The 23,544-nt window shown below is 52.3% G+C and overlaps 1 protein-coding gene across 2 annotated transcripts in view; it reads left to right on the top strand.

Moving 5' to 3' along the window:
• Positions 1 to 7,445: 7,445 nt before the first annotated feature.
• The window catches only part of LOC144951349 (uncharacterized), a 201,748-nt gene continuing 185,649 nt past the window's right edge, over positions 7,446 to 23,544 (top strand). For both annotated transcript variants that reach the window (XM_078881564.1, XM_078881563.1), the window contains exon 1: positions 7,446 to 10,431. In XM_078881564.1, the coding sequence (XP_078737690.1) occupies positions 9,901 to 10,431 (531 nt within the window). In that variant the 5' untranslated portion in view covers positions 7,446 to 9,900. The remainder of the gene's footprint in view (positions 10,432 to 23,544) is intronic.

Raw genomic sequence — 23,544 nt, 5'->3', positions numbered from 1 at the left:
CCCTTTCCCATGGCCGGCACTCTCACACCCTATCCTGTAGGGGTCGGCACTGCACGGTGAGCATGGTGCCATCCAGCACTGCCAGTCAGCACTCACCGAGCCCCTCTAGGGCCGGTACTGCATAAGTGGTGTCCGCGATCTCAATACATCGCACGCCGTGCCTCTCTAGGGCCGGCATTGCACAGTAACATCCGCGATGTCACTACACCTATGTAGTGTTCTTCACGGAGGCACACACTTGACTTGGAGGCAACACGTTTATTCCAACACCACAACTGGGTAACTACATAAACGTGTTGATTAACAACATAGATGATAGCCAACTTGAGTATTTACTAAGCCACAACGGGGCAACTACATAACCCGGTCAGTCAGTAACATTCTGACTGCCCCACGATGCTGAGAGAAGACCGAAGATCGGAGAGACGTAGCATCGAGGGTTGATTCCAGAGAACAGCCCCGATTAGGGCTCGGGACTCGGCCTTTATCGGTCGTGGTGTAGCCGGGCCCCGCTGTTCTGCCTCACGGCAGGTGTTTTGCTCCGTGGGAGGAGTGGGGGCGTATGTACACAGGAATTTCCTGTTTTGATGCTGAGTTTGGTCACGTGACCAGGAAGTTGCGATTTGAGATTCCCGCTCAACCACGCGGGAGTCAGCCATTACACACAGAGTTCAAGATGGCGGCACACATCGCGTCCCAGTGAAGTCAGCTGTAAATGTATATTGTGGGACTTTAAGAAGCATTGTCTATAAGTTTGTTTATGTTCTTGTAATACTGGGAATGCTGTTATAATGTTAGAATGACCGTTATAATGCTGTAAATGCCTTTATAATGCTGTTAAATTGTTATGATAAATACGAGGCCTAGTTAACAACGAAGCCTGCAACTTTCCTTATTGTGAATGTATCTTGTAATTGAATAAGTCGAGTCAGACTTGTATTCAAGTAACTAAATTGCGATCTTGAGGGCAAGGATGACGAAATATCTCATCCACAATTTAGTGTTATGTGTCATACTGTACATCTGGGGTGCAGTGTGATGATTAAACGATGTGTCTTTATTTAACACAGTAGCTTATTCTCTTGTATAGCTATTCAGTACTAATGTAGGTGCCTGGTCCATCCAGGACCTATTGTTGAGAAACATGTTATCTAGGACAATGTTGTGATGCTGTAGTGTTCATTCATTGTGTTGATGTTCCCAAGTATTAACAGATGGTGTATCTGTGCTGTGTTTTTCCATCAGTTTTACCCCGTTCAATTCAATAAATTACTTTTGGAGTCAGATGTTCACCCTGGCTCTGAAGGTTTATTGGATGCGAGGTTAACTACTCGGATAGCGGTGCAACACAGCGATGCCAAGACACCCGCCCTTGGCCACACCCCCTTCCATATCCTTCCCGAACACTCTGGCCCCTACATCACGTGTCCCTCTCTCCCCCTTCTGGGCCCCGCTTGCCACCTCGTCCGGTCACGTGCCCTCTCGGGGTCACCCAGACTGTCATGTCCTCACTCAGCCTATTTCTCACTGACGCCAGAACTATGCCACCTAGGGCCTGATTCCATGGCATACCCACTCTGGTGCCCGAGAGAGGCCCAAGACCCACAGTTCCACTCTTGTGACAGTAGCTAGCGCTAACCGCCATAGTGACTCTCTCCCCGTGGCCGCGTGGATTTTTATCCAGATCCTCCGAACACTCGTTTCATAACCAACAAATGATCAATGAAGCTTGTATATGCGTGTGTGTATTCATGACTGAAACATAAAACGTAATTTAATTTTCACTACCAGAATCGTGATGAGTACTCGATCTACCAGACTGCTCGTATCGACCCACAGACTGTGTTCAACCACTTCCTCACCTACTCATCCACTCGCACACCCACTCAACACACTGCAGCTCGCAACAATACACTCACCCACTCGCTCACCTACTCACCCACTGACTCACCCACTCGCTCACCCACTCACCACGCTACAGCTCACAATAACACAATCGCTCATACACCCCCTCATTCATCCACACCCCCTGACCACACTGCAGCTCACAACACACGCACCCACTCACCACACTGCACCTCACAACGACACACTCACACACCCCTTACCCATCCACTCACTCCTTAAATCACCCCACTCACCACACTGCAGCTCACAACATACTCAACCACTCACACAACCCGTCACTCATCCACTCACTCCTTAACTCACCCACCCATTCACCACACTGCAGCTCACAACAACACACTCACCCCTTATTCACCCACTCACCACACTCCAGTTCACAACAACACATTCACCTACTCATCCACGAACTCGCTCACCCACTCACCACACTGCAGTTCACAACAACACATTTACCTACTCATCCACGAACTCACTCACCCACTCACCACACTGCAGTTCACAACACCACATTCACCTACTCATCCACGCACTCGCTCACCCACTCACCACACTGCAACTCACAACACCACATTCACCTACTCATCCACGCACTCGCTCACCTCACTTCTCTTCCTGCTTCTTCCCTCGCACCGCTCTACTTTGGAATTCCCTCTCCCATCATCGTCCCTCCCCCCTCCCCCAAGTGTTAATAATAATTACATTGTTTCAAATCAAGCGCTAACCGCCATAGTGACTCTCTCCCCGTGGCCGCGTGGATTTTTATCCAGATCCTCCGAACACTCGTTTCATAACCAACAAATGATCAATGAAGCTTGTATATGCGTGTGTGTATTCATGACTGAAACATAAAACGTAATTTAATTTTCACTACCAGAATCGTGATGAGTACTCGATCTACCAGACTGCTCGTATCGACCCACAGACTGTGTTCAACCACTTCCTCACCTACTCATCCACTCGCACACCCACTCAACACACTGCAGCTCGCAACAATACACTCACCCACTCGCTCACCTACTCACCCACTGACTCACCCACTCGCTCACCCACTCACCACGCTACAGCTCACAATAACACAATCGCTCATACACCCCCTCATTCATCCACACCCCCTGACCACACTGCAGCTCACAACACACGCACCCACTCACCACACTGCACCTCACAACGACACACTCACACACCCCTTACCCATCCACTCACTCCTTAAATCACCCCACTCACCACACTGCAGCTCACAACATACTCAACCACTCACACAACCCGTCACTCATCCACTCACTCCTTAACTCACCCACCCATTCACCACACTGCAGCTCACAACAACACACTCACCCCTTATTCACCCACTCACCACACTCCAGTTCACAACAACACATTCACCTACTCATCCACGAACTCGCTCACCCACTCACCACACTGCAGTTCACAACAACACATTTACCTACTCATCCACGAACTCACTCACCCACTCACCACACTGCAGTTCACAACACCACATTCACCTACTCATCCACGCACTCGCTCACCCACTCACCACACTGCAACTCACAACACCACATTCACCTACTCATCCACGCACTCGCTCACCTCACTTCTCTTCCTGCTTCTTCCCTCGCACCGCTCTACTTTGGAATTCCCTCTCCCATCATCGTCCCTCCCCCCTCCCCCAAGTGTTAATAATAATTACATTGTTTCAAATCAAGCGACCAGTCAACTCTCTGTTACAACTCGGATCGTGCTGTGCGTTTTTTTGCTGGCCACGTGACATTTTGGGACTTTAAGGCCTGCGCTGAGCAATTGTGTGCATAAAAAGCCCTCAAAAATGGTGAGCGTGTCTTCTGTAGGGCATTTATTTACCTATTGATTTTTTTTTGCTTCTTCCAGCTGTTCACGTTCATGAGGTTGACTTGAAGAGCGTTGGTGAGATTCTCATCCTCCTGTCGTCGGTTCGTTTACGATTTAAATGACTGCAACAGCTCAACGATCAACTAGTAAACTATTTTTTTTCGCCAGGTAAGGCCCCACTGAACTACGACAGCTATTTTTTCAACAAAGTGGCTTATCATCATGTGGAGATTTATAGCAGCTGAATACTCTAAACGCGTGACGTTGATTCTAAATGTGGAGGGAAAAACCAGAGGACCCGGAGAAAAATCTACGCGATCAAGGGGAGAGAGAGACACACACACACGCAAACTACAAATATACAGCAGGCGTCAGGGTTGGGATCGAACCCACGACGTCCTGTATAACAAGCGAGGTAGTTAACATCTCCTAGCCACCGCAGCGCGCCCATGCTCTCTGCTCGAGCTAACTCCAACAGAGAGAGCACTGTCACCCTTGGTGCTGTCTCTGAGCCTGAGGAATGAACAGCAATGGAGTAGTGAGAGCAGTGAGAGCAGTGGAGCAGTGAGAGCAGTGGAGCAGTGAGAGCAGTGGAGCAGTGGAGCAGTGGAGCAGTGAGAGCAGTGGAGCAGTGAGAGCAGTGGAGCAGTGGAGCAGTGAGAGCAGTGGAGCAGTGAGAGCAGTGAGAGCAGTGGAGCAGTGAGAGCAGTGGAGTAGTGGAGCAGTGGAGCAGTGAGAGCAGTGGAGCAGTGGAGCAGTGAGAGCAGTGGAGTAGTGAGAGCAGTGAGAGCAGTGGAGCAGTGAGAGCAGTGGAGTAGTGGAGCAGTGGAGCAGTGAGAGCAGTGGAGCAGTGGAGCAGTGAGAGCAGTGGAGCAGTGAGAGCAGTGAGAGCAGTGGAGTAGTGAGAGCAGTGAGAGCAGTGGAGCAGTGAAGCAGTGGAGCAGTGAGAGCAGTGGAGCAGTGGAGCAGTGAGAGCAGTGGAGCAGTGGAGCAGTGGAGCAGTGGAGCAGTGAGAGCAGTGGAGCAGTGGAGCAGTGAGAGCAGTGGAGCAGTGAGAGCAGTGGAGCAGTGGAGTAGTGGAGCAGTGGAGCAGTGAGAGCAGTGAGAGCAGTGGAGCAGTGGAACAGTGAGAGCAGTGGAGCAGTGGAGCAGTGAGAGCAGTGGAGCAGTGAGAGCAGTGAGAGCAGTGGAGCAGTGAGAGCAGTGGAGCAGTGGAGCAGTGAGAGCAGTGGAGCAGTGAGAGCAGTGAGAGCAGTGAGAGCAGTGGAGCAGTGGAGCAGTGGAGCAGTGAGAGCAGTGGAGCAGTGGAGCAGTGGAGCAGTGGAGCAGTGAGAGCAGTGGAGCAGTGGAACAGTGAGAGCAGTGGAGCAGTGAGAGCAGTGGAGCAGTGGAGCAGTGGAGTAGTGGAGCAGTGGAGCAGTGAGAGCAGTGGAGCAGTGAGAGCAGTGGAGCAGTGGAGCAGTGAGAGTAGTGGAGCAGTGGAGCAGTGGAGTAGTGAGAGCAGTGACAGCAGTGGAGCAGTGGAGCAGTGAGAGTAGTGGAGCAGTGGAGTAGTGAGAGCAGTGGAGTAGTGAGAGCAGTGGAGCAGTGGAGCAGTGAGAGCAGTGGAGCAGTGAGAGCAGTGGAGCAGTGGAGCAGTGAGAGTAGTGGAGCAGTGGAGCAGTGGAGTAGTGAGAGCAGTGACAGCAGTGGAGCAGTGGAGCAGTGAGAGTAGTGGAGCAGTGGAGTAGTGAGAGCAGTGGAGTAGTGAGAGCAGTGGAGCAGTGGAGCAGTGAGAGCAGTGGAGCAGTGGAGCAGTGAGAGCAGTGGAGTAGTGAGAGTAGTGGAGCAGTGAGAGCAGTGGAGCAGTGAGAGCAGTGGAGCAGTGTAGCAGTGAGAGCAGTGAGAGCAGTGGAGCAGTGAGAGCAGTGGAGTAGTGAGAGCAGTGAGAGCAGTGGAGCAGTGAGAGCAGTGGAGTAGTGAGAGCAGTGGAGCAGTGAGAGCAGTGGAACAGTGGAGCAGTGAGAGCAGTGGAGCAGTGAGAGCAGTGGAGCAGTGAGAGCAGTGAGAGCAGTGGAACAGTGGAGCTGTGAGAGCAGTGAGAGCAGTGAGAGCAGTGGAGCAGTGGAGCAGTGAGAGCAGTGGAGCAGTGAGAGCAGTGGAGCAGTGAGAGCAGTGGAGCAGTGGAGCAGTGAGAGCAGTGGAGCAGTGGAGCAGTGAGAGCAGTGGAGCAGTGAGAGCAGTGAGAGCAGTGGAGCAGTGAAGCAGTGAGAGCAGCGGAGCAGTGGAGCAGTGGAGCAGTGAGAACAGTGGAGCAGTGAGAGCAGTGAGAGCAGTGAGAGCAGTGGAGCAGTGAAGCAGTGAGAGCTGTGGAGCAGTGGAGCAGTGGAGCAGTGAGAGCAGTGGAGCAGTGGAGCAGTGAGAGCAGTGGAGTAGTGAGAGCAGTGGAGCAGTGGAGTAGTGGAATAGTGGAGCAGTGAGAATTTTGGAGTCGTTAGTGCAGTGCCGCAGTGTGAACAGTGGAGGAGCTGTCCACCTGGGTGGTGGTGCTGAATCGCGCTGACCACGGACACGTGGTCTTGCTACCAGGGCGACTGGGCACCCCACACACCCCCAACTCCCCCCACCCCCCCCCACAATGACAAAGATCCCCCTCATAGCCTTAACAGACTGTTGGGGTAAGTGCTGTAAGAAAGTAGCACCTATGAAGGTCGGCACGCAACGCGAGGGGTTGTGGGTAGGTGGTCAGCACCACGCCCGACCGCCTTTGTCTCCCCAGTGGCGATGTTAACACACCACCAAAGGTACTCATTAAAGGCCGAGTCGACCTAGGGGAGGAGGCCCAAGATCGGTTTAGATAGTCGTCACTGGTGTTGGTCGTGAGCAAAAATCAAACTCCGGTCGCACCCCACACTCCCCTCATACACATCCAACGCCTCACACACTCTACTACCCACACACCACACACACCACTCCCCACACACCCCAATCACACTCCACTCCCCACACACCACACGCACCCCAATCACACTCCCCTCCCCACACACCACACACACCCCACACACCCCAATCACACTCCACTCCCCACACACCACACGCACCCCAATCACACTCCCCTCCCCACACACCACACACACCCCAATCACACTCCACTCCCCACACACCACAACACACCCCAATCACACACCACACACACCCCAATCACACTCCACTCCCCAAACACCACACAAACCCCAATCACACTCCACTCCCCACACACCACATACACCCAAATCACACTCCACTCCCCACACACCACAACACACCCCAATCACACACCACACATACCACAATCACACTCCACTCCCCACACACCACATACACCCAAATCACACTCCACTCCCCACACACCGCAACACACCCCAATCACACACCACACATACCACAATCACACTCCACTCCCAACACACCACACACACCCCAATCACACTCCACTCCCCACACACCACACAAACCCCAATCACATTCCACTCCCCACACACCGCACACACCCCAATCACACTCCACTCCCTACACACGCACACACCCCAATCACACTCCACTCCCCACACAATGCACACACCCCAATCACACTCCCGTCCCCACGCACCGCACACACCCCACTGCCCGATTCGAGCTGTGCGGGCTTGCGCTCCCCTCTCGAAACCTGTAAACCGGAAGAACATCTCAGGGGCGCGAGCTCGAGACAGACGGCGCTGTGCGCGTGAGCCGAGCAGGAGCAGCAGGATCAAGAGGAGCGGCGCTCGCTGCTGCTGATGTCAAGACCGGGCAACATAGCCGCCTCCATCTCCCGCGGCGGCAGACCCGATAGGGCGCTATCGCTCATTGGCAGCAGCGGCACCGTCACCGTGGCCAACTCTGCCTCCCCCGCTGCCGTGCTGCTGCTGTTGTTGTTGTGTCGTTGTGGCGGCGCGTGGTAGCAGTGGCCGCACGCCCGCCCGAGACACGAGCACGACTCCTCGTGTCGTGCGCGCTCCTCGCCCCGGCCGGCCAGACGAGGAGCTGTTTGAGATTGCGCGCGTGTAGCAGCCCCTCGTGCTGTGCGCGCGGTACCAGCCGGCTGGTGGCCGTGGTGGTTCCGAGTCTGCGCTTCTCTACGACTACATTGATTCGTCATCCGGATTAGATTTCGCTTTCGTCCGCTGTCGGTCGCCCGCTGACTGCAGCGGCTGTGGACTGCCACGACTGCCGCGTGGTGGATCGCACCGATACAGTCCATGGGCCGTGGTTTTGGAATATGCGGTAGGAGATTGAGACTCGCTAAAGCTCGGGCATGGTGCTTGGAGCGCAGCAGCAGCAGCGGCGGTAGGGATTTAGCGGATCTGTACCCGCACTGAGCCACTGTTCTCCGCGTGTGCGCAGCAGCAACATCACCATCATCCGGAGCAGCAGCCACAGCATCCTCATCATTCGTGGCAGCAGGAGTAGCGACATCAGCAGCAGCAGCATAATCAGAAGCAGCATCATTAGTCGCAGTAGTAGCAGCAATATCAACATCAGAAGCACCGTCAGTCGCAACAGCATATCATCATCTCTAGCACCAGCAGCATCGTCAGTCATCGTTATTAGTCGCCACAGGAGCAGAACACATCAGCAGCATCATCAATCTCAGCAGCGCCATCAGTAGCATCGTCAGTAGCATCGTCATATTTAGGAGCAGCAGCAACATCAGCAGCATCAGTAACAGCAGCATCAGTAGCAGCATTGTCGGTATCAGTAGCACCATCAGTAGCATCGTTAGTAGCATCATCAGCCTCACGACAGAAGGGGCCGCAGCGTGTGTACGGTGTGTGTGTGTGCACGGTGTGTGTGTGTGCGCACGGTGTGTGTGTGTTCCTGGGGAGTGCGTCCCGCCCGGACCTCTCCCTGTGTTGATTGTTTTTGGCCACGCTTTGCTATTTCAATAATTCAGGCGCCACTGCTGCCTGCGCTCGTCGTACAACGTACTGCGAATACGAGAGTGTGTGTGTCTATGAGAGTGTGTGTGTGTCTATGAGAGTGTTTATGTCTATGAGAGCGTGTGTGTGTCTATGAGAGCGTGTTTGTATCTATGAGAGTGTGTGTCTATGAGAGTGTGTGTGTGTGTGTCTCTGAGAGTGTGTGTATGTCTATTAGAGTGTGTGTGTCTAACAACCGCCATTCGCCACCCAGTGGCGGTGACGTCACCACGGCGCTTGTGCCAGGCGATGTGCACGTTAAAGCTACGTGAAGTGTCGAACACCCGCTGGCAGGTCACAGGGCAGACCCAGGTGTCATTGGTCGACTGACGGTTGTTGTGTGTCTATGATAGTGTGTGTGTGTCTATGAGAGTGTGTGTCTATGAGAGTGTGTGTGTGTCTATGAGAGTGTGTGTGTTTCTATTGGAGGGAGCGGTAGTGTAGTAGTTATCACGCTGCGCTACGAACCTGGCGACCCGGGATTCGGTTCCCGCTCACGGCCAACGTCAGTGACGATTATCTGAATCGGTCCTGAGCCTCCCCTAGATCGACTCAGCCACTAGGAAGACAAAGGCGGCCGGGCGTAGTGTTGGTCACCCACCCCCTCGTGTGCTGTGCCAGCCTTCATAGGTTCTCGCTAACAGCACTTGCCCCAACAGTCTGTTACAGGCTATACGGGGGATCTTTGTGTGTCAATGAGAGAGTGTGTGTTTTGTATATTTCACAGTTTTTTTTTCTCTCCGAGTGCAACGGTTGACCCTACATGCTGCACGGGCATTAGCACTATTTCGGTAGCAAAGTTATCTTTTTTTGTTCTTAGAATTGTCCGGGTTTTTATTTGCAGCGATGTGTTTCGTGTGTGTGAGTTTAATTTTTACGTCCGCCACTGCGCTATTTAAACCTCGATGGCTTCGTGCTCAATAGAATTGGGCCGGCGTACGTAATTGCATCGTAATCATCGTCATTTGTCCCGATGTCGGTCGTTGAGGCGGTGGTGGCGGTGGTAGCCGCGCTATAAAAGTGGGAAACGCCAGCTGCCTTTGCCCCTCGGCATCCCGTGGCCATGGACTGCGGTTGAGGTGGGCCCCCCTCTCACCCCCCCACCACCCAATCCAACCCGCCTCTCTCTCTCTCTCGTGGCTTGGCCACGGATAACTCAATTCCGAAGAGCGGGCTCCGGGCCGGCCACATGTGCTTCGCGTCGAGGCGAGTATCGATGCGGGCGAGGCGACAAGCGAACGGCATGGTCCTTCTGCTCGCGACGCACCTCGCGGCGGCCAACATGAGCGGTGGCGGTGGCGGTGGCAGCAGCAGCATCGACCCTCCTCCCGGGAAGTGCCCGCAGCGCCAACTCGGTGTGCCCTTACCCACTGCGCATAACAAGAGGAGGCATCGCCACGTCGTCAGCGGCGGCGGAGGAGGAGGGGGGACAGGCGGCGGACATCACCACCACCACCCACACCGCGATGCGCCGGCGATGGTGGCTTGCGCGGGCTGCCAGAACGAGTGGGCGGCTTCGTTCCCCAGCACCCCCTCCTCGGAGCAGCTCGGCGCAAAGAAATGCGGTGGAGCGAGTGGAGCTGGTGGTGGTGCTGGTGGTGCTGGCGGTGGCGGTGGAGCTGGCAAGACGCAGCACGCGGCTGACACGTGCTCGGTCAGCAGCAGCGACAGCAGCAGCCACTCACCGCTGTGCCGCATCTGCTTCCAGGGCCAGGAGCAGGTAAGAGACCCCTCGCGACCCCTCGCGACTCCAGAATCGCGGTCGGTGCGGCAGCCACGCAGCGCTCCCGAGTTGGAGGGGGGACGCGACACCGATCACGCACGGTCGCTTACGGAGCGCTAATAAGTTGAAAGTACACGCGTAAATACATACTGCGTGGTAGACGACAGTCTGACTGTGTGATAGACGACAGTCTGACTGCGTGGTAAACGACAGTCTGACTGCGTGGTAGACGACAGTCTGAATGCGTGGTAGACGACAGTCTGAATGCGTGGTAGGCGACAGTCTGAATGTGTGGTAGACGACAGTCTGACTGTGATAGACGACAGTCTGACTGCGTGGTAGACGACAGTCTGACTGCGTGGTAGACGACAGTCTGCCTGCGTGGTAGACGACAGTCTGACTGCGTGGTAGACGACAGTCTGACTGCGTGGTAGACGACAGTCTGACTGCGTGGTAGACGACAGTCTGACTGCGTGGTAGACGACAGTCTGACTGCGTGGTAGACGACAGTCTGACTGCGTGGTAGACGACAGTCTGACTGTGATAGACGACAGTTTGACTGTGGTAGACGACAGTCTGACTGTGTGGTAGACGACAGTTTGACTGTGGTAGACGACAGTCTGACTGCGTGGTAGACGACAGTCTGACTGCGTGGGAGACGGCAGTCTGACTGCGTGGTAGACGACAGTCTGAGTGCGTTGTAGACGACAGTCTGAGTGCGTTGTAGACGACAGTCTGACTGTGTGGTAGACGACAGTCTGACTGTGGTAGACAACAGTCTGAATGCGTGGTAGACGACAGCCTGACTGCGTGGTAGACGACAGTCTGACTGCGTGGTAGATAGTGCTGTTTGTTGTTGGGCATTTGGGCCTACGCTCAGCAACTGTGATAAAACAACCCAGCAAATGTGCTGTGTGTCTTCTGTCGGGTTATTTGTGTTGTTGTATGTATCGTTAATGTTGCGTGTGTGAGTTGTGCTTGTCAATGAGGTTGCCTCGAAGAGTGTTGATCCTCATCCTCCTGTAGTCGGGTCGTTTACTATTCAATTGGCTGCAACAGCTCTCACTCCAGCAGAGAGGACATGAGCCCTGGGAACCGACAGCAGAGAGATATCAGCCTCACGCGGTTAGGCCTATTAAGACCTATGACAGGTTGACTTCACCGCAATGTAACCTAGATTTGAACTTACGTCAGCGCGAATGGTCGGCTCGCCTGCTGCTGCTATGTACACTCGGGGCGTGACGAGCACTGCACCACAAAGAGATTTTTCGTGTTCATTGGAAACGCAGCACAGGAACACGCGGAGTGCCTGCCGCTGGTGTCCCTTCTTCAACACCACGCAAGGTTCTGTGCCCGTGGTTGGGATGCGGCGGTGTTTGGGGCGCGTCACTGTTTGGGACGCGCCACTGTTTGGGATCTGTCATTGGGTTGCGCAACTGTTTGGGGCGTGCCAGAGTATGCGTGTGTCACTTGCTCCTGTTCCGCGAGTCGCTCACATTCATTGTGACGGTGGCACCAACACGAGGAGGAGCTCCGACGAGCTGCGTGAAGGCGACGCCGATGGGTTCCTGCACAAAGGGCCGAGGTCCGTCCAACAGCGGCGTCGCTGCTCTCTGTGTGCGCGCTGAGTGCAGCGCAGGGCTCTTCTCCTGTCGGGGAACCGGGGCCTCTCTAATTGCCACTGCAATGTTCACGAGACGCTGGCCTCCTGGCTGGCTGGCTCAGTGCTTGCTGTGACTGTCGCATGCACCTGCTAACCTTTGCCCGTCGCTTACAATGAGTACCGCACGTACAATTGGCCAGGCCCAAATCGATGCTTAATTTACAACGCAAGAAGTCGTGCAAAACAATTGCGTTGCGGTTAACCTCCGCGATTAATTAAATTGAGCTAATTGGGTCTCGGACTCACTATGAATCAGGCTATTTTCTTGTTAGTCAATTAAATAATTGACCAAGCAAGCAGCATAACTCGTCACCTAATTAGCTTAGGAATTACAACGCAGTTGTTGCGTCTTGTCATGTTTTTTTTTGCGAGCTTACAGGGGGTTTTTGTTGGGACTTGTGCTGTACGTTGTCTCACCCCCCCTCCCCCTGCGTACCCCCACGTTCCCCTGTACCCCCCTGTACCCCCCTGTACCCCCCTGTATCCCCCCGTACCCCCACGTACCCCACGTACCCCCACGTCCCCCGAGTCAAACGTTTGTGCTGGGTTTGTTTCGCCCGGACGCGATCTCTCCGGAGACAAAAGGAACCGCGAGGGAGTCTCGTGAGGTCGAAAGAGCATTCCGGCACCGTGTCGGGATCATCGTTGTCAGTCAAAGGAGACGTTTCCCAAGGCACTGTGAATGATTGTTTGTATGCATGCATGCATGTTGAACCTCTTTAACACAGTACGTAGCTAACCGTGCTAATCGGAGGTGCGAGGGAAGGACAACAAACTAAACACAAAAAGCAGTTTTAAATAAATGAATTTGTCAATCTAGATTATTAAAAAGCACATAGCTCCCAGTGGCTTCCGAATATCGGCAGAAAGAACATTCCAGACGACCGCAGGAAGTGCATCTGAAAGAGCGGCGCGATGCAGTCACCATCTTTGTTCGATTGCCAGCCAAAAGCCGCCGCTGCTGATGCTGCGAGGATGACCGGAGTTTGCGTAATGATTGCTTATAGCTCATTGACAAGATCATCAGGGTATTGTGGTTCATTCGTGAAAAGCACTGTGTGTAATGAGCGTGACCTTCTAGTGCTTGTCACAGACAAATGCTTCTATTATTTACAGATAATGTACTTAGATCAGGCGTGCCCAAAAAAAACGTTGTCGCACGAATGTTTGTTGGATGTATGTTGTATGTTTGTATGTGGAATCTCTTTCGCACGTACGTAGCCAACCGTGCTAATCAACAAAACGAGGGGCGTCACGGTGGCGAGATGTTAACTACTTCTCCTTATTATACAGGAGGTCGTGGGTTCGATCCCAACCCTGACGCCTGCTGCTGTATATTTGGAGTTTGCGTGTCTCTCTCATCATCACGGTGCCTAGGAGATGTTAACTACCTCGCCTGGCATACAGGTGGTCGTGGGTTCGATCCCAACCCTGCCGCCTGCTGCTGTATATTTGGAGTATGCGTGTCTCTCTCCCCCCGTGGTCGCGTGGATTTTTCTCCGGCTCCTCCGGGTTTCCCCCCCTCCACATTTGGAAATCAGTGTTGCGTGCTCGCGAGAATTTGGCTGCTGCCATAACTTTTCCACATGATGATGACGATAAGCCGACTTGACTAAGCTACCATTTGTGATATTCAGGTCGCTGCGGAAAAAAAGAGACAATATGACGCGTAAAATGAGAAATGTGTTTGTTTTAATTTAAACAAGTGGGAGAGTGAAGTGGCCGTGGCTCCTCATGAGCACAGCTGCTCCCGAGAGTGCTCTTGCACCATCAGTTTGGCCCGAACTCACGCTGCAAGGCTGCTGCGTGCGGGTTCGGGTTCGTCGTGGCGATAATAAAAGTTGGTCGTTCGCGGTCCACCTGTGACACACCGCCGCTGGCTTTGCCACCCGGGAGCCAGCGGAGTTTCTCATTGGGGTGGGGGGGGGCTCTTGACGGCACCGGTTTGAATTTTTGTCCACGCTGCGTGCACCCAGCGGGGGAGGGGAGGGGGAGGTGCTTTTAGCAAAAACATTGTTGGGCCTTCCGGGAAAAAAAAATTATAGCCTCGGTTGTCGTTACCTCGAGAGGAGCCCGAGCTGAATCCACTCCCTCTTTCCGTTTCCGAGACGCACTGCAAAGTTGCAGGGTGGGTGGCCCGTTCACCACTGAATCTCGGAGCGTTAATTTTATTTTTTAAAGACGTCGTTACTCACCACGGAGAACCGTAGCCACTCTACGATAGCTGGTGGTACGTTTTCCGACCCGACAACATACTGATAAAGTTATTGCACACGTACGTCATCGGAACTGGAAAGGGGTTAACATTGCACATGGTCTCTCCTGCTCACGCATTGGTGTTGCAGATCCGCTACAGGTCAAAGACGGTCACTGCATCCCACGCTTTCAGATGCTCTCCTGTGGCCGTCTGGAACGCTCTTCCTGCCGATATTCGTAAGCCACTTAGAGCTACACACTTTGGAATCTAAATTGAAAACTAATTTCTTTAGAACTGGCTTTTTGTGTTTAGTTTGTTGTCCTTCCGACTAACCTCCGATTAGCACGGTTGACTACGTCCGGTGCAAAAGAAGTTCAACACGCAAAACAATATTCACCATATAGCCTGAACACACTATAGGGGCAAGTGCTGTTAGCGAGCACCTATGAAGGCCTTTGTCTCCCCAGTGGAAATGTTTACACACCACACCACGTCCTCGTTTGAGGCTGAGTCGACCTAGGGGAGACCCAAGACCGGTTCAGATAATCGTCACTGGTGTTGGCCGCGAGCGGGAATCTTACTCGGGTCTCTGGGTTCGTAGCGCAGCGTGCTAACCGCTACACTACCGCTCCCCCCAGTTCAACACTGTGGGGAGCGGTCGTGTAGCGAGCAGTGAGGGCGCTACCGGTGATCCTGGTCACTGTCCCCCAACCAACCGCGGGAGCTTCCCGGCGCTGCGGCGCTGTGACGTTGAGACGAGCACCGTGGCGTGCGTGCCGTGACACGCAGCAGCGGCTCCGGGTCATCGCTCTGCAGGGGAAGGAGTTCCCGCTGCTGGAGACGTCAAACAGACGTCGAGCGTGGGCGTGCTGGTTTATGCCCCCCCCCCCCATCCCGGTGAAGCGTGCCCAGGAGAAGCCGCCAGCGCGCTGTCACTCGCGCTACCTCTGCGCGCGGTTGGCCTGGTGCTGTCTCGTGAAGGGTTTCCCAGGCTTCCATTCCCAGACTTGGACACCGTATCCTGTGGACGACGTCTGCGTGTGGTTCAATGCCCCCACGATGATAGCCCACGCCTTCAAATTTGTGACATGCAATCCCATCGTGTATCGGAGTACACGTTTGTCATTTTCTCCACTGGCAAACAACACGTGTTCAGACAGAAACGAATTTTAAGTTTGGGACAATTTGAGTGTTTGACCAAGTACGAGGCTATCTTACAAATATCTTCTGTGCAGGTTGCGACTCACAAATGCTGAGAATGCGTGTGTGTTGGTGTGTGTGTGATGAATAACGAACAGTGTACAACGATGCAGACGACACTTATTTTTGTGTGGTCCTTTTCAATTGTTATATACTTATTAGAGAACAATACAATGCCTGGCATTTTCTTTGTTTTTGTGGGCCATTAACATTTGTACTTTATGGAGCATGCCAGCTGCTTCTTCACGCATGAATTTCCTCGCAGGTTCTCCCCATAGCTAACTATTGTGGAAAGTGCTCATAGCGAGCAGCATCTATGAAGGCCGGCACGGCACACGAGGGGGTGGGTGGCCAGCACCACACCCGGCCGCCTTTATCTCCCCAGTGTCGATGTTTACACACTGCACCAAGTACGCATTTGAGGATGAGTCGACCTAGGGGAGGCCCTGGACCGGTTCAGATAATTGTCACCGGTGTTATTGGCCGGGAATCGAACTCGGGTCACCGGATTCGTAGCACTGCGTGCTAATCGCTCCACCACCGCTAACAGAACACAACCTCTAAATGTTTATTCATACTGGAGGAATCCGGTAATGGAAAAGCTCTGTGTCACAGGTGTCCAGTAGGCACGCACATACACACAATGTCACTGATATTGGCCACCAAATCGCAATGCTGAAAAAATACCTGGAGATGACACAACTGGGATTCACACTCAGAGCAGCAGCATCAGCATCAGCCCCGACTTAACTAAACAAAAAAACTGTAAACTTTTTTTTGTTTAAACACTGAGCTATATAGATCTTTTTTTCGGAAGCGACTTGGCTATAACAAATTATGGCTCAACAAAGCGCCACGTAAACAAAACATGGCAATTCGTTACTAGTACAGCACTAACCAGTGTGTTGGAGAGAAAACCCACAACATTTACAATTCGAGTACGACGTTTCGCCATTAATTGCAACTACGTAACAAACCTTACTAATTGGGTTGTCTTGGGGGGGTGGCGGGTTTAACGACACATGAATATTTACACGATATAACCCAAAAACCTCTTATGGATAATATTGTTAGCGAAAGCCTACAACGCGTTAAATGGCCACGGCAATTTCCCACAGAAGCAAAAAAATCAGAACTGCTGTTGTGCTTGTAAGCAGTGAAAGTGATCGTTGATGTTATTCATGGCGTCTAAGGGTCATGGAAATGTACGTGACGTTGTGACACTTGTCATTGTTGCAGCTATCGGGGGTTGCGAGAGAACATCGCGAGCATGCTCAAGTGAATGTTCGTGACGCTGGAGGGCCCTGCTGATGTTCGACGTGGAACCGATTTCGTAAAACTAATGAAAATTTTAATGAACTTGCGTCGTGTTAATGTGTCGACTGGCATCGTCTTTCTTTGGCACATGCGTGTCCCCCCTCGTGCATTGTGGAGGGATGGGGTAGCGTGAGGCTGAGTGGGGGGATGGGGTAGCGTGAGACTGGGTGGGGGGCTGGGGTAGCGTGAGACTGAGTGGGAGGCTGGGGTAGCGTGAGACTGAGTAGGGGACTGGGGTAGCGTGAGGCTGAGTGGGGGGCTAGGGTAGCGTGAGACTGAGTGGGGGGCTGGGGTAGCGTGAGACTGGGTGGGGGGCTGGGGTAGCGTGAGACTGAGTGGGAGGCTGGGGTAGCGTGAGGCTGAGTGGGGGGCTGGGGTAGCGTGAGACTGAGTGGGGGGCTGGGGTAGCGTGAGACTGAGTGGGGGGCTGGGGTAGCGTGAGATTGAGTGGGGGGCTGGGGTAGCGTGAGATTGAGTGGGGGGCTGGGGTAGCGTGAGACTGAGTGGGGGGCTGGGGTAGCGTGAGGCTGAGTGGGGGGCTGGGGTAGCGTGAGACTGAGTGGGGGGCTGGGGTAGCGTGAGACTGAGTGGGGGGCTGGGGTAGCGTGAGATTGAGTGGGGGGCTGGGGTAGCGTGAGATTGAGTGGGGGGCTGGGGTAGCGTGAGATTGAGTGGGGGGCTGGGGTAGCGTGAGACTGAGTGGGGGGCTGGGGTAGCGTGAGGCTGAGTGGGGGGCTGGGGTAGCGTGAGACTGAGTGGGGGGCTGGGGTAGCGTGAGACTGGGTGGGGGGCTGGGGTAGCGTGAGACTGAGTGGGGGGCTGGGGTAGCGTGAGACTGGGTGGGGGGCTGGGGTAGCGTGAGACTGAGTGGGAGGCTGGGGTAGCGTGAGACTGAGTGGGGGGCTGGGGTAGCGTGAGGCTGAGTGGGGGGCTGGGGTAGCATGAGGCTGAGTGGGGGGCTGGGGTAGCGTGAGGCTGAGTGGGGGGCTGAGATGTATGCATGTTGTATGTATGTTGTATGCATGTTGAACTTATTTCGCACCGTACGTAGCCAACCGTGCTAATCAGAAGTATATGGAATGGACAACAAACTAAAACACAAGAAATTAGTTATCAATCTACGCTTTGCGGTTGGGTGCTTTCCGTGTAACGATTTGCCCCCCAACCCACTCACAATCTGCTGAATTTTCACAATTCAGGGTCACCATTCGATTCTGAAATTGATTCACGGGTTTTTGCCAATCGCAGTTGTAGATGCAGAATCCATAGCGCTGGAGGGACACCACCGCTGGGCCAATCGTCTTAGCCAATCAATCCTCACGCATGATTTGCCTCATGTGCTGCGAGAGCGAGAATTAATATGAATGGATGGTGTCAGTGCTCACACACAGTGTAATGAGGGCGAGAGCCGTGTCCCTGTGATATTGAGAGCGAGTGAGAGAGGGAGAGTGAGAAATAGACTTAAAACAATCTAAATTACAAAATTCCAAAGTATGCAAAAATGCGTCACAGACGACATCACACACAAATCACATAAAAAGTGCAAAACTAAGTCGCCATTGTGGACTTCACACAGCGCTTCATCAGCGCAGCACCTGGGGTTGAACTTTCCCAGGTCGTTCATCATTTAAAAAAAAAAAACTCAAATTGTATAATTGTGCTCAGCATTAGACGGAATAAGAAAGCAACTGCAGACTCGGAACCTGCCAACTCATTTTTACGACTCTAAAATTGCTATCTTAGCTTGTCCCAGTAAGTTGTTGGCCAAGAACCTTTTCTCACTGTCGTTGCGGGAACACTTGAATCCCAAAATTAACCGAGATATGGAGAAACTTAGGGACATTTTGCTGAGGATTGTGCGTAGTTTTTTTTAACAGCGGAGCGAGCCCCGGGCATCATGCAAACGTGATACACAGTTTCTCTGCCGTCACAATACGGGCAAAACGCACATGTCCCCTCGTCAATGTGTTTCAATAGCAAACCGGATGTAACTATACTATGTGCCACTCTCCACTCAAATCCCCAACCCTCTTGGGGATGGATGCTTTATACATGCCACCTTCATTCCGTGTCACACAGATATTTTGAGGATTCAAAGTTGCGAACCTTGACGCACAATAGATAAAGTTCGTCTTTGGTGACATCTTTTAATTTAAAGCGTAGAACACGACCAAACCGCAAGAGTTTGTTTCCAGTACTCCCAGTCCCACAGGTCACTGGACTAGAATGGGGGAAACACAGTTTGTAATGTTTGGGTCACCAAACATTTTTCTACGACTGCCGTGTCTTGTTGAGGTAAGGCTGACTGGATTTCTACTTGGAGTCTCTCCACAAACCATACGGAGCGTTGCTTCAAAACCAGCATCAGACACTCTTCAAATTCCCACGTAAAAATGATTTAAAACTCCCTTCTTCACCCCCCTAAAGCCGCAGCAATTGCCACGCGTTAAAACAATTTACATGAAATGGTGATAGCCCCCCACCATCTACCACCTTCCCCGCATCAATTAAATTACAACTCGATGTCGTAGCGCAGACCACCAGCTTTTTGGAAAATAAAAAGCACAAAAGCCCTCCAATAGAGGGACTGTTCTGCATACAGGAGTCTGCACAAGAATTGAATTCTGAAGGCGGCTACCCTGCTGGCCAGAACCACCAGCCCCTGCCCACCCTCAGCTAGAGGTAAAGCACCGTCTTCCTGAGCCAATGCAGACCATTGAGTACAGTAACGAGGGTGGGGGTTCTAAACACACGAGCCAACGCCACAACGTGGAGACCACGAGATTTTTAATGATTAACATTCACCCTCTAAAGGAGAGGAGTGGGAGAAGAGGCTTCCACTTTTTCAGCCTCCCCTCCACTCTGTCCAAGACATTCTCCCAATTCTGTGATACGAAATCGTAATTGCTCAAAAAAACCCGAAGACACGTAATCCATGCGTGTTCCAAATGAAGCCAGGAGGCAGAAGTGCTGGGGAGGCAGAAGTGCAGGGATGGCAGCCGCTCCATTCCCCAATGAGAAAGGCGCCGCCCTTCATGAAGTTCCCCCATGTAGAGGAAGCGTGCTCAAACTCTGCCAAACATGCGCTGAGGAGCTCTACGTCCTGATCGGTCTTTACAAACACTAATACATCATCGGCATAGGCCAAGACTCTTACAAGCGCCATCGGCATGGTCGATAGAGATAGGCCCGATAGACGCTGCCTCAAGGCGTGGAGCATGGGCTCGATAGAGAGAGTACAGCATGCCTTGAGAGAGGGCAACCCTGGCGGATCCCTCTATGCACGGGAAAGGCGCTGATAGGCCTCCGTTAACTTTGATTAGACCAGACACATTTGAGTATAGGAGCTAAATGCTGGCGCAAACAAAATTGGACCGAAACCCCTGGAATGCATTGTCCTGAAGAGGTACGAGTGCTCCACCCTGTCGAAGGCTTTCTCTGGATCCCGTGAGATCAATCCCACTCCCAGCTGCCGAGAGGCTGCAATATCCACAACATCGCTAACTAAAATATATTATCAAAGATAACCCGGCCAGGGACATAGTAGGTCTGATCAGGGTCCACTATGGCCACGATAACTGTTTTTAGGCGATTTCCAGAGCTTTTGAGAGAATCTTGCAGTCCGAACACAGGAGGGAGACTCGCCTTCAGTTCTTAATGTCACACAAGTCTCCTTTCTTGGGGACCAGTGTCACCACCCCTTGCCTGCTGTAGACAAGATGTCAGACAGGTCTTGGTGCAGAGGTGACCAAAAGTGCTTAAAGAATTCAGCGGGGAGTCCATAGATGCCGACGGCTTTTCCACTACTCGGCGCCTTCAAAGCCACCGTCAGCTCATCACACGTTAAGGGTCTCTCCAGCTCCTCCACCTGTTGAGTTGGGACTCTAGGAAGACCTTGAAGGAACTGCTCCATCATCGAGTCATCCAGGTAATCCGCAGTGAAGCGGTCCCGATAGAAACACGCAGCGATGCGGCGCACTTCACCCATGTCCCACACCAGCTACCCCGACGGGGACCTCAAGCAGTGCGTCGTTTTGTGCACCGAGTTCTTCTCCAGTTCAAAAAAGAAGCATGTGCGAGAGTCCATGTCTGTCAAGCACTGGAATCTAGAGTAGATTTGTGCACCCTGAGCCCTTGTGCCCAGTAGGTTGGCTAGGAGCATGTACTTTCCCTTCAGCCTCTGAGCAGACATGGTGTCAAAGTGCTGCACAAAATAACTTGCAAGTGCGTGATGTCGGCCTCGTGCTCTGCGATTTTAGCAGACAAGCTACAGGTGGCTTGATGCGTGTATTGTTGACAAAAGCACTTTATCTGTACTTTGCCTACATCCTTCTACTGCCTCGGTGTTAAAAAAGAGCTATTCTTCTCAACCCACGTTTGCCAAAATGTTTTAAAAGTTGACAAACTGGGCGTCAGATAAAAGTTTGGTATTAAAATGCCAATATGTGCTTTTTGGCTGAAGGGCAGTTAAAATCATTGTTATGAGTACAGTGCTGTGATCAGAAAGACCATTAGGTAAAATTGTTATTTCATTGAACAAATATAAATTAGAGGCTTCAACCTTTAATAACCAACCCGGGATAATGTCTTTGTACCTAAGACACTCTGCGCAAAGGCCAGGAGAGAGTATGATCGCAACCCCCGCGCTCAGGTTCATTGCTAAAGAAGGTGTCACCCTTTCAAGCCCTCTGCCAGTCGGCCTGATTGGCACAATCTGTGTGCGTCTTCTGCAGAAAGCAAAGCCTTTTGAGTCAAACCCTCAAACACGGCAGCCCTTTTATTAATTCCCCTGCACCTATTCACGTTAATGGAGGCACCAGAGAGTTGGCCCATGAGAGGAGGAGGGAGAAGAGACAGGAAAAAATTGACCAAAGGCAAAAAAATGGGCAGCTTCTATACATCAGTGACAAACCCACGCACCTTAGACACCAACTTCCTGAGCCTGTACTTCTTTTTTATCAGGCCCTTCTCTGAGGAATCCATTAGGACGGATTGAGCTGACACGAGAAAGCTCTGAAGATCTAAAAAAAAAGCTCCTACGTTAACCCCCTTTTTGCCCTTAGTACTTCTCAAAAAACATGCTATGTCATCTACAGTGTAGTCATCGCGACTCGATCTCCCCTGACCTGAAACCCAAGGTGCATCCAGGGTCAGAGGCTCATTGGCTCATCACCATCACTCGTAGGATCTGAATCAAGGGAACCATACAGGGAGTGAGTGGAAGAGGCCTAAGAAAGGGACTGCTCAGGAAAGCTGAGAGGCTCCACTGAATCCAAGAGCTGTGGCTCCGATGTTGCAGGCTTGGGCTTAGTGGCCTCATCCACAGCCTCCAGCCCAGGAGCAGCCCTCTTCACACGTCCTTCACCGACTTCATGAGCAATGGACTGGAGGAACATTCCCTAAGAAGATGCCATACCATGTCCACAGGCATGACATCCTCACCGCTTGACTCCAAATCGGGCAGGGAGGCAGACAGTGAGTCGTTGCCTGGCTCAGCTACATGCCCAATAAATGTCCCTGTCTCATCCTGAGTAGTTGACATTAGCTCATGCTCACCCTGAGAGTCCAAAGAAGGCTCAGGCAGAGATGCAGGCTTCCCCACAGATGCAGATTCCCCAACTGCTGCATCAGCCTTAGAAGCACGGGCCTGTCTCAGCCCCAGGCTGTTGAGTCTAGGCATGCCCTAACCAGGTGACCTACAGCCCCACAGCTAAAACACTTCACAGTGTCAGTCGTGGCAAAGACTGTATGATTACAAATTAGATTCGAAGCTTTCGTGACTGCAGGAATTACTCTTTGGTTCTTTCGGTAAAGTCACGTAGAAAATAAAATCTAATAATAATAATAGAATACGACATTTCGGTTGCAACACAAGCAACCATCATCAGGTAAGAATGAATGATAATACACAGACACGGGAACAGCATAGGCAGACTCCCATACAGAGAGAGACACACAAAGACACATCGAGACACACACCAAGACAAAGAAGGACAACGAATATGTGCCGAGGCCTTAAATAGAGAGAGGGGGGAGGGGCCGGGGCAGAGAGAGGACTGGGGGAAGCGGAACCAGCTGACAAACGAGGGGACAAGGAGGGAGCAGTGTGGAATTCGGGACCACAGTGGCCGGAGCAGAGACAATGGTTTAGAGCAAGAAAATCCAAAGTTTGAGAAAGCAAATTTAGTTAAATTAAGAAGTGTAATGCAATGCAACACAGAGGGTCGGTTAACACACAGTTAACGCATAGCCTGGTTGATTCACGTTCTTCCAAAGATTGCTAAATTAGACGTAAAGTGTGATAAAACACAGACACGGAAACAGCATAGGCAGACACACAAGCAGAAAGAGACACATAACACAAAGACGCACCGAAACAGCATAGGCTGACCCATAATGTAGAAAGAGACACACAACACAAAGAGGGAGCAGTGTGGAATTCCGGATCACAGTAGTATATTTCAACTGAGGGTTTTTGAAGATCATAAAAACTTTCCTCCTGAAAGACATCACATGCCTCAGCTCTTGGACCTTGCATCCCAGAGGGATAATTCTCATCTCAAATATGTTTCCATAACAAGATAAAGGGTGGTACATTGGACAATACTTTTTCAGCTGGAGTAGACCGGCAAGGCAAACACAATTGAGCCACTGAGCTCAAAGCCCTGCTCCGCCACAGTGTTCACCAAAACCTCACTATTAAAAACACAACAATAACTTTGTTCATGAGGGA

Source organism: Lampetra fluviatilis, chromosome 62 (assembly GCF_964198595.1).
Source record: "Lampetra fluviatilis chromosome 62, kcLamFluv1.1, whole genome shotgun sequence".
Lineage (NCBI taxonomy): Eukaryota > Metazoa > Chordata > Hyperoartia > Petromyzontiformes > Petromyzontidae > Lampetra > Lampetra fluviatilis.
Note: the sequence above shows the minus strand (reverse complement) of the source record. Positions and strands in the feature narration are given on the sequence as shown.